At 39.4% G+C, this 10,019-nt stretch overlaps 1 protein-coding gene across 1 annotated transcript; it reads left to right on the top strand.

The window, feature by feature from the left end:
* Window positions 1-757: 757 nt before the first annotated feature.
* LOC139469701 (protein canopy 4-like) lies at window positions 758-9,508 on the top strand. The gene is made up of 7 exons (XM_071251945.1): window positions 758-904; window positions 1,593-1,710; window positions 2,950-3,090; window positions 3,814-3,898; window positions 4,823-4,940; window positions 6,144-6,194; window positions 7,048-9,508. The coding sequence occupies exons 1-7, from the start codon at window positions 802-804 to the stop codon at window positions 7,131-7,133; spliced, it is 702 nt and encodes a 233-aa protein (XP_071108046.1). The 5' UTR covers window positions 758-801; the 3' UTR covers window positions 7,134-9,508.
* Window positions 9,509-10,019: the final 511 nt, after the last annotated feature.

Below are 10,019 nucleotides of genomic sequence, written 5' to 3'. Positions count from 1 at the left end.
ACATCCCTGGTACAATAGCATGTCAGCATTAGTGAGTGAGTGAGTGAGTGAGTTGTGTTTAACGCCTCTTTGGAAGTATTCGGTGAAACCCACGGGCATGGGTATGGTGCTGACAACCTTGAAACATAATGGGGGCAAATCTTGGTTCAAACTCACGATCATAGGTTTCTGGCATGCCCAACGGATGCAACTCTGCACAGCGAATTGCTAATCGGTAATGACTCCCATACACACGTGTGTCTGGACAGTTCACTACAATAATGTTGGGCAGATTTGTATTGTCCCTGAAATTAAGTATCTCTTGGGCTCAGTTTCAAAGAGACCATACGGTCTCTGAGTTACATAATTATTGTAATAAACCTTATACACATCTTTCTACAGGCTCATCTGCCTTATCTTCCCGAGGCAAGGGCGCTGACTATAAAAGTGAAAAGATGCATCTCTCTGTATCAGTCAGCTATAGGTTTGAATATCATTCCAACTTCCTTGTAAGAAACTTATACATCTCAAAACTCTTTTGCATTTAATATAGATAAAGATCACATATTTGCATACGAACGATTGTCGTACTCTCTGTCTGTACCGTCGCCAATGTCATGTATGTTTATCATTGTGATCTTTGGATGCAGCGATTGAACGTGGAAGCGGCATTGTGTTCGTTAGAAGGTGACAATATATCAGGAGTCTCTTAGAGTAAGTACTATTTATTTTTGACCAATTGGAGCCCACCACAACAAACTTTTATTTCATGCACATGGCTTGAACTTCCTTGTCAGAATAAGACGTGTAGACGTCGTAACAATGATTCTGTGGCGCGGCGAAGTCGTTTTGATGTTGTTGCTGCCGTTGTGTGCCTTATCGGAGGATGATAACGAGCGAGTAAAGACTCCCTCGCTATGTGAAGGTAATTTTGATGGACTTGGGAGATGTGACGTATCCTCGATACATTAAATATTTTGTTTACATTGAATATATTGCACTTTTTAATAATAATTGCCCACTCTTGTGAACAAATGTAAATGTTGTCAATCATAATTGAAAATCTGTAAAAGAAACATGTCTTTCGTCTCTTCTAAATTATTTTGTCCTTCATTTTCGGTTAGACTATTAAGCAAAATCGTACAAGTTACCCTATATGTTGTCGGTTATATTTCTTAATTTCTCAATGCACTATTTTCATTACCGATCTATGTAGCCAGTAAGTTATGTATTACTGTATTTTCAATGAGTACTGAAACTTTTGTCTGAGTCGCCAATTAAAAAAGAGATTCTCGATGAATCATTAACCATGTTGATCTCAGCTGATATAATTTAACCTCCTCCTTCCGAAAATACGCGACAATTCTCATTTCCTCAATGTCGGAAATACAATGGCAGCTTAGTGTATTAATGCACATGTCATCTTACCCACTTAAATTCGTACATTTATACCTACTTCTGTGTTGCAAAACATATTTATCTTTGTGTGGTTCACTGAAGCTTTCCACATATTTCATAAACTTAATCTAATTACTATTTCAAGAAGATTTTTTCTTTGTTTATACAATTGTGTGCAAATCAATAAATACATTTTGCAAATATGATTTTTTCAGTATGCAAGTTTTTGACAGTGGAGTTAAAAAATCGCCTTCATGAAACTGGCAAGTCAAAAGAGGTTCTACAGACAGGTCAAGGTTTAGACAGTAAGAGGAAAATCAAATATCAGACATCGTAAGTGTTACCATGGTTACCAGGAAAGTGAAACTAAGGAAGCAACTGACAGCACACTCTAACTTGTCTGTTTGCTGATCTCCAGTTTTCCTTTGTTCTTTGTGTGCATTATCTAGGTAGTTTTATAGTGAGGTATATAATGTTATTTCATTAGTAAAGCATAGTGTTTATCTCAGTAAAGCATAATGATACAGTCTTGTTTCAATGGTAAAACCTTAACTATCATACAATGTTATTTCGATAGTAAATCATTCACTGTTATTTCGATAGTTAATCATACAGTGTTATTTCGATAGTTAATCATACAATATGATTTCAATAGTAAACCATGCAGTGTTATTTTGATAGTAAATCATATAAATGTTATTTCGATAGTAAATCATACGGTGTTATTTCAATAGTAAATAATGCAGTGTTATTTCGATAGTTAATCATACAATGTTATTTCAATAGTAAATCATGCATTGTTATTTTGATAGTAAATAATATAAATGTCATTTCGATATTAAATCATACAGTGTTATTTTGATAGTAATTCATACAGTGTTATTTCAATAGTAACTAGGGGCGATGGAGTCACCTAGTGGTTAAAGCATTCGCTTGTCATGCTGAAAGACCTGGGTTCTATTCCCCACAGGGGTGTTACGTGTGAAGCCCATTTGTGGTGTCCCCCCTCCAAGACAATGCTGGAATATTACTAAAAGCAGCATAAAACCATACTCACTCACACACTCAATTGATAGTAACTCATTCAGTGTTATTTTGATAGTAAGTCATGTTGTGTTTTGATAGTAAATCATACAGTGTTACTTTTACGTATAGCATTTTCTATTGCCATGAGTTTGAACACACTGACATTAGGCCTAGATGAGCATGCTGTTATAGGGAAATCATGTTGATTCAGGAAGTAGACTTGATGAGCCCCTTTTGCGGTTCTACTTTCAGAAGAAACACATTCTAATAATTTCTCATTAATTAACATACTGACCTATACTTGTTTTAGTTTTACTGGTTAAAAATGCACGTTCAGAATGGTGATGCCAGCATAATGGGTTAACTAATATTAACATCAATAAGAAAGTCATGCTCCGGACTGCATAAAATTTGAAATTTGATATTCCACGTGGCCAAAGAAACATACACATGATGCATGGGTAAATATCATCTTTAGTTCAGCTTCATTAACTGACTAACATGCAAGATTCTGTATATGTATAATGTGCATTCATTTACTTCCAGAGAGCTGCGTTTGATTGAAGCTCTCCAAGAGCCTCATGTATGTGAGAAGATTCTAGAGTACAACATCCACGCTGAGAAGGAGGGCAGTAAGCGGTACGCCAAAGGCCGGAGTGAGACGATGGAGACCCTGCATGGCCTGGTGTGAGTTGATGATGATGATGATTGGTTATCTGTGGCTTACAAAGATATTCTCAGTTTTCAGTCATTGTCCTCCTCATTATTATACAGTAATGAAACTAGTGTATTCACTTACGAATGAATTGCATTTGTTTATTCACAACTGCTTTATGATGTAAACTTAGCTACAAATTCAAAGAGATAATAAAACCAAAAGTAGGACTAAACTTATTTGTGATTAAGAATAGTGAATTTCTATCTTGGTTAAACTTGAAGTTCAACTTCTCTGCACAATTTCTTAGTCTCCTCTCAACCAACACAGGCTATGCTGAAACTTTGTAATAAATATCCCAATTTCTTAAATATCAGTCTCTTTCTAAACATGACCATTTGAAATTTGATATGCAGTAAGAATGTGGTATGCCCATTGTAACATGACTGCCATATTGAAAATTCAACTTTGGCCCTTACACAATTAGTGATGAATAAATGTGTAATTCAAATGTACATGCAATTAAGTTGATTACAAAGTCTGCGGTGTAGAAACATCTGATCTACTCTTCTACTTTCTTGTTTACCATTGTGTTGCAAATATTCCAGAAGTATTCAGGAGATCTATGGGGTCCCAGGTCAGTGAGAGAATAGTCCTACAGTAGACTCTGTAATCGTGGACCACATGTCACCAGGTGTAGGAAATTCCAGGTTTGAGATCAAGCATCAATTATTGTTCCTTTTTCGTTCTTGCAGTGCCAAGGGTGTGAAGGTGGAACTGGGGATGCCCTATGAGATGTGGGACAAACCATCTGCCGAGGTCACACACATGCAGAGAAAGGTAGGTGAAGGTCACTGCCATACATAAGAAGGGTATGGGGGAAGGTCACTGACATTCATAGAAAGGTAGGTGAAGGTCACTGCCATACATAAGAAGGGTATGGGGGAAGGTCACTGTCATTCTTAGAAAGGAAGGTGAAGGTCACTGATATTCATAGAAAGGTATAATTGAAAGTCACTTACATGCAAGGCAGCACAGATGAGGATTCCAGTTTAGTATTAGTCCCCAGGAAACATTGCTTGTGAGGCGATTTAGTGGTTCGGCATTGACAGATAGCATGGTCAGAATTAGTTTGATTGCGTGTCATGATACCCTGATGGCGTGGATCGTTGGTTGTAATCTGAATCATTGGTTTGTCTGGTCCACTATCATATACCGGTAGCCATATAGCTGGAATATTGCAGTGTGCATCATCAAGAAACAACCAACCAAAAGTACTTGCATACAGAAAAAGGTAGGCAAAGGTCACACACATGCAGAGTGGTTTTATGCCGCTTTTAGCAATATTCCAGCTACATCGGGGACACCATAAATGGGCTTTAAACATTGTTCCCATGTGGGGAATTAAACCCGGGCCTTCAGTGTGATGAGCAAATGCTTTAACCACTAGGCTACCCCACTGCCCCACACACATGCAGAGGACAGTAGGTGAAAGTCATACTGACCCTTGCTCCATAAAATCCTTGTACCATCAGGCTCTTCCTTTCATCCCTTCAGATTATAATATTTTTCTATTCATTTTCATTCCAAATCACGTGTCCTGTTACGCAGCATTGTAATACATCATGTCGCACTGTGGAACATTTAATGCACCAAGTCTTCAGTTAATCTTTACAGCAAGAGCTGTTACACAATCATCTGATGCGTGGGTTCGGCATCAAATGGTCTTGAGCTGACTTCTAGGTACAGAGTTGTATGTTTCAGTGTTTCTCCATCGTCGAGGATTATGAGGATGACATTGAGGCCTGGTACTACCATCACCAGGACCACGACTTGACCCAGTACCTGTGCGAGGAGAGGGTGCTGCAGAAAGCTGATGCAGGTACAACACTCCCATACAGGTGTATTCCCAAATACATCTATAGTGATGCACCATACCTTTCTCCATGTTGTATGACACAATGAGTCCATGCCTAATGGGGTTGTTGTGTTGTGTTGTTGTTTTTTGTGGTTTTTTTACATGGCACTCAGAAGTATTCCAGCTATATGACGGCAGTCTGTAAATAATCGAGTCCGGGGCTTGTTGTGAGTCTATGGTAACCTGTGTACAGTATACTACGGTTATAACAAACTCAAAGGGACTGCTAATTTTAGTCCGTTATAACCAAAGTTTGTTATGAGCATATACAGCTTATATACATCAAATGGCCCAGTCGTCTAAGGCGCCGCGATTCGCTGTGCAGAGTTGCGTCCCCTGGACACGCCAGAAACCTATGATTGTGGGTTCAAATCCCGGTTCACCCCGATTATGTTTCCAGGTTTGTCAGCACCATACCCGTGCTCGTGGGTTTCACCGAAGTGGTAAACGTCTGAGATCTGCATCACTTCGTGCTTTCCTCCCACATTAAGCTGACACGCCGTGATATAACTGGAATACTGTTAAAAGCGGCATTAAAACCCAACTCACTCACTCACTATATACATCAAATGGCCGGGACATAAAAAAACCAATGTGATACATCCATCAGTTCGTTATAAGCATGTTCTTTATGAATGTAGTTTACTGTATAGTCAAGTCTAAGGGCAACAGTGTATTCTATTGGGTAGGAATCCACGTAATCATACAGGTTACGCATTGTAACCACTCTATCAATAGTCCCTGGTGTTGGATGCTGGGGATCCAGAGAAGGGCTGCACTCACCACCCACCTCCTTTCTTCAAACACCAACCTGTCCTACCACCTTTCATCTTGGGTATAACACCCGAGTTAGAATAGGTCTTCTGCAACCCATGCTTGTCGTAAGAGGCGACTAACAGGATCTGGTGGTCAGGCTTGCTGACCTGGTTGATGCATGTCAACGTATCCCAATTGTGTGGATCAATGCTTATGATGTCACACACTGGATTGTCTGGTCCAGACTCGATTATTTCAGACTGCCGTCATGTAGCTGGAATATTGCTGAGTGCGGTGTTAAACAACAAACAAACAATAATGCAGCATGAACTAGACGTGAGACATATACCCACTTTACCTTACAGTACTTTGTGTGGGTTTAATCTACCAGTGTTCATATGTATTCTACAGGTTGTCTGAATGAAGCAGTAGAAGCCAGGAGTGGATCGAAGGCCAGTAAAGGTAGGTGGTGTGATGATTCCAGTTACCTGAAATGTTTTACTGACCCAGACGTCTGTCATTTCTTCAGGTATCTCACTCACTTATGGAGTTAATGTTTACTGGCAGATCGAACTGTTGACATGCTTAGATGTCTTAATGTTGTCTTCTCCAAGGACATAAATATATGTTTGTTTGTTGTTCTTTTAACGCCGCACTCGGCAATATTCCAGCCATATACGGTCTGTAAATAACCCAGGGTGTGACATCATAAGCATCGATCCACCCAAGTGAGATAAGATGACATGTATCAACCAAGTCAGCGAGCCTGACCATCCGATAGCGTTAGTCAGCTCTTACGACAAGCATAGTTGCCTGTTACGGCAAGCATGGGTTGCTGAAGACCTCTTCTACCCTGGATCTTCACGGGTCACAAAAATATATGATACATATATCATCATATCAACATGAAACAAACTCCAAATCAAATCTTTTTGAGTACAATCTATGTGAACTTGAAAGCAAACTTGAGTACAAGCTGGGTTTGTCACGAAGCAGATGTAATGAAAGCTTGATATCTGTGAAATCATAACCGCCAGATTAAATGTTTGTTTATATGGTTGTACCAACTGCCTTACCAACAATCAAGTGATATGTCAAGTATCAAGAAGCATCTGTCGATCATGTCATGTCAATGTTAGATTAACTAAGAGATTTTCATACCAGTATTAAATGGGAGTTTTTCCTGATATGACATTTGACTTCAAGAATAAATTAAAATCAAATCTTTTCTCTCATCTCAGAAAGGAATTGTTTTGACCCAGCAATAAATAAATTCTGTGTGCAAAGAAACAATAATGTTAATTTCTAATTTCAGGAGATCTGAAGGGCGACACAGGTTCGGCTGATGACTTGTCCAATGAGATTCCTGTAGTCAATGACGACAACCACGACGAACTTTGACCTTGGTCACCCCCTGATCGTGCAGCATGTCAATCTTCTGAAACCATTTTATGTCCTTGAGTGTTTGTGAGAGTGGTGAAAGAGGGTACAGGAAATGGTGGCAGTGTTACGATGAAAGTAGACTCACACGTCTTTTACCCAATACATTTACAGTAAACTGTGGTTAGAACTCAAAGGGAGCACTAATTCTAGTTCCTTATAGCCGTGGTGTGTTTTAAGCAAATATACAGCAAATGACCGGGACTAAAAAAACAGGTTTGTTATGTCCGTCAGTTAATTGTAAGCGTGTTATTTACGTATATACGTAGTTTACTGTAAGCCATCGCACCGCTGATCAAAACTCCTATACTTTAACATAGACTTATGACAGTCGTGGCATTACAATCATTTTGTGGAAGGGGGCCCTGCTCCAAACTAACTACTGAGTACGAGTGATTATTGTTAACACTTCATCAGTAAGATTGCATCTCTGCCCGGCGAAAACAAAGTACTGAAACCTTTTTTTAAGGTCCCGATTGACTTTGAGTTAACTCTGTTTGCTTGAAATGGATCACTTATTATTATTCTTGATAAGAATGTTTTTCTGGTCAAAAACTTTTTCCCAAAAGATGTTACGTCTGCTTGATATGCAACATATATATATGTTAGATGTTAACTGTCAAGATTCCTTGGCCAGTTCACCTGTGGTTGTTAGTGCCCCATGTAAGTGTATTATCAACACGTCCACATAAGACCAAAGATAAAGCTTGACGTTATCATGATTAGGCCTCTTGACATCAGAAGTGTTTTACTGTTAGGTAGTTGTACTGAAGCCATCTCATCACAGGTCAAAGTCAATCATTCCATAATTCAGCTGTTAACTCATACTTCATCTTCATTTAGCCTCTCACACCGCATCTTCTTCCCTGGCAAGTATTACCAGCTATTGAGTTAGTGAGTAAGGTTTTACGTTGCTTTTAGTAATATTTCATCAATATCACGGCGGGAGACACCGGAAAATGGGCTTCACACATTGTACCCATGTGGGGAATCGCACACGGGTCTTTGGCATGACGAGTGAACGTTTAACCACTAGGCTACCCCTTACCAGCTGTTGAGTCATCTGCTGCAGCAAGCCTGTCCATCATGATTGGCTGAATCGGGCAGGTGCTTCAAGTTCTTCTTGGTTTACCATGTTTGGGGACAATTACATTTTTGGGTGAGGCTCCCATGAAAATCCCAGTCAGAATTGGTCTTCAGCAACCCATGCTTGTTGTAAGAGGCGACTTAAGAGACTGGGTGGTCAGGCTCGCTGACTAGGTCGGTGCATGTCATTGTATCCAAATTGTATGGATCGATGCTCATGATGTCAATCACTGGATTCTCAGACTCATAATGTACAGATTACCATCACATGGCTGCAATATTGCTAAGTGAACATTAAATAACAAACCAACCAACCATGGGGCGAGGCTTTGGTTGTTTTTTGCAGTAAGAGATATTGTTAAAACAATAAAATATGTTCAGTAACATGGAGCTTGCCCATGAATTTGAAGATGCCATCCACCGATCATAAAAATGTTCAAGCAGCTTTCGAGTTGTCAAAACTACAATACTGTCAATGGGACAGTAAGCAGCCAGTAAGATACAAGATACATCTGGGTACAAGTACACATTCCTGGTATACCATTAAACTTCATTCTGCTCTCCCCTGATCCTGATCCCCATTTGCCAGAGTCACCCTGATGTGTCAAGAACTGGGGACATGAAAGAACTCATTTCAATCTCATTAAAATCAGATCTTAGTTCTCGCTACGGCTAAACAAAGATCTGAGGACATCCCATTACGGGTCACGTCAGACCGACCTTGCGCGAACTTTGACCGACCAATGGAATGACCAATCAGAAGGCAGCTTTCTTGTGCTTTATGGCACTAATTTCAAATTGGCGACTACGCTTCGAAACATATTTTGACAAATTCTCAATTACAAATTTGAAACCTGAACACAAAAACATTCTGGAATGGCTAATAGATGGTCTAGATTGTAAGGATACAGTCGTTAAACCCGTAACTATCGTTCGGGAAGTTTTCGAGGTTGCATGATTAGAAATCACATTGTCACTTTCATAATATGGTAAGCGACGCTCTGATTGGTCAGATGAAAGGTCGTTCTGACGTGACCCCTAATGTGATGTCTTCAGATCTTTGTTTAGCAGTAGCGAGAACTAAGGTCTGATTTTAATGAGATTGGAACTCATTTCTGACAATTTTACAATGAACTGTATTTTGTACAAATACCAGCATTGAGAGATCCAGATGCAGTGCATTTAAATGTTTCACCGGTGTGCCATTTTGAAAGGAAATATTTGTGTTGTATGTACAACTGTACCTTATTGTTAATCTATACATGTATTAAATTTTATTGAATTTTTTCTTTGTTTTCTGTTTCTGATAGCTCTAAAACAGTAAATGACCTGAGAAATGTTCGGTGAAATATCATTTTACTTAACACTCATCAGTGAATGAGTGAGTTGGGTTTGAAGCAGTATTCCAGTTATATCCCTGAATGTCCACTTGCTGCAGGAGAATACCCGATGTGGTGCAGGTCTTAACTGCTAACCGCTTTGGTGCAGAACGACCTAGACAAACATAATCAGGGTGAAGTGGAGATTCACATCCTTAACCAGCATCAGTGGATGCAGCTCATAAATTCTGGTCATAGTCTCACCAGTGCAGATGTACTTATTTGGCAACACTGCATCCAACTAGCTGTTCTCTAATGGCATATTTCAGAGTTTAGTTATGGTAATTGGGCTGAAACTATATTTGAAACAAAACCCAAATAAAGTGGAATGACATCAGAATTTGCTGAGCACTTCATCAACCGACTTCATACCATCACCACA

Source organism: Haliotis cracherodii, unplaced genomic scaffold (genome assembly GCF_022045235.1).
Source record: "Haliotis cracherodii isolate W230 unplaced genomic scaffold, xgHalCrac1.p SCAF_2, whole genome shotgun sequence".
In the NCBI taxonomy this organism is placed as follows: domain Eukaryota; kingdom Metazoa; phylum Mollusca; class Gastropoda; order Lepetellida; family Haliotidae; genus Haliotis; species Haliotis cracherodii.
The sequence above is the reverse complement of the archived record's forward strand: the minus strand, read 5'-3'. Positions and strand labels throughout refer to the sequence as shown.

Bases quoted from the DNA above. Each gene is read 5' to 3' on its own strand.
- LOC139469701 (XM_071251945.1), top strand. From the start codon at position 802: ATGATTCTGTGGCGCGGCGAAGTCGTTTTGATGTTGTTGCTGCCGTTG. The intron at 1,711-2,949 runs GTAAGTGTTACC...ATTTACTTCCAG, and splicing joins AAAATCAAATATCAGACATC to AGAGCTGCGTTTGATTGAAG. The intron at 3,899-4,822 runs GTAGGTGAAGGT...TGTATGTTTCAG, and splicing joins TCACACACATGCAGAGAAAG to TGTTTCTCCATCGTCGAGGA.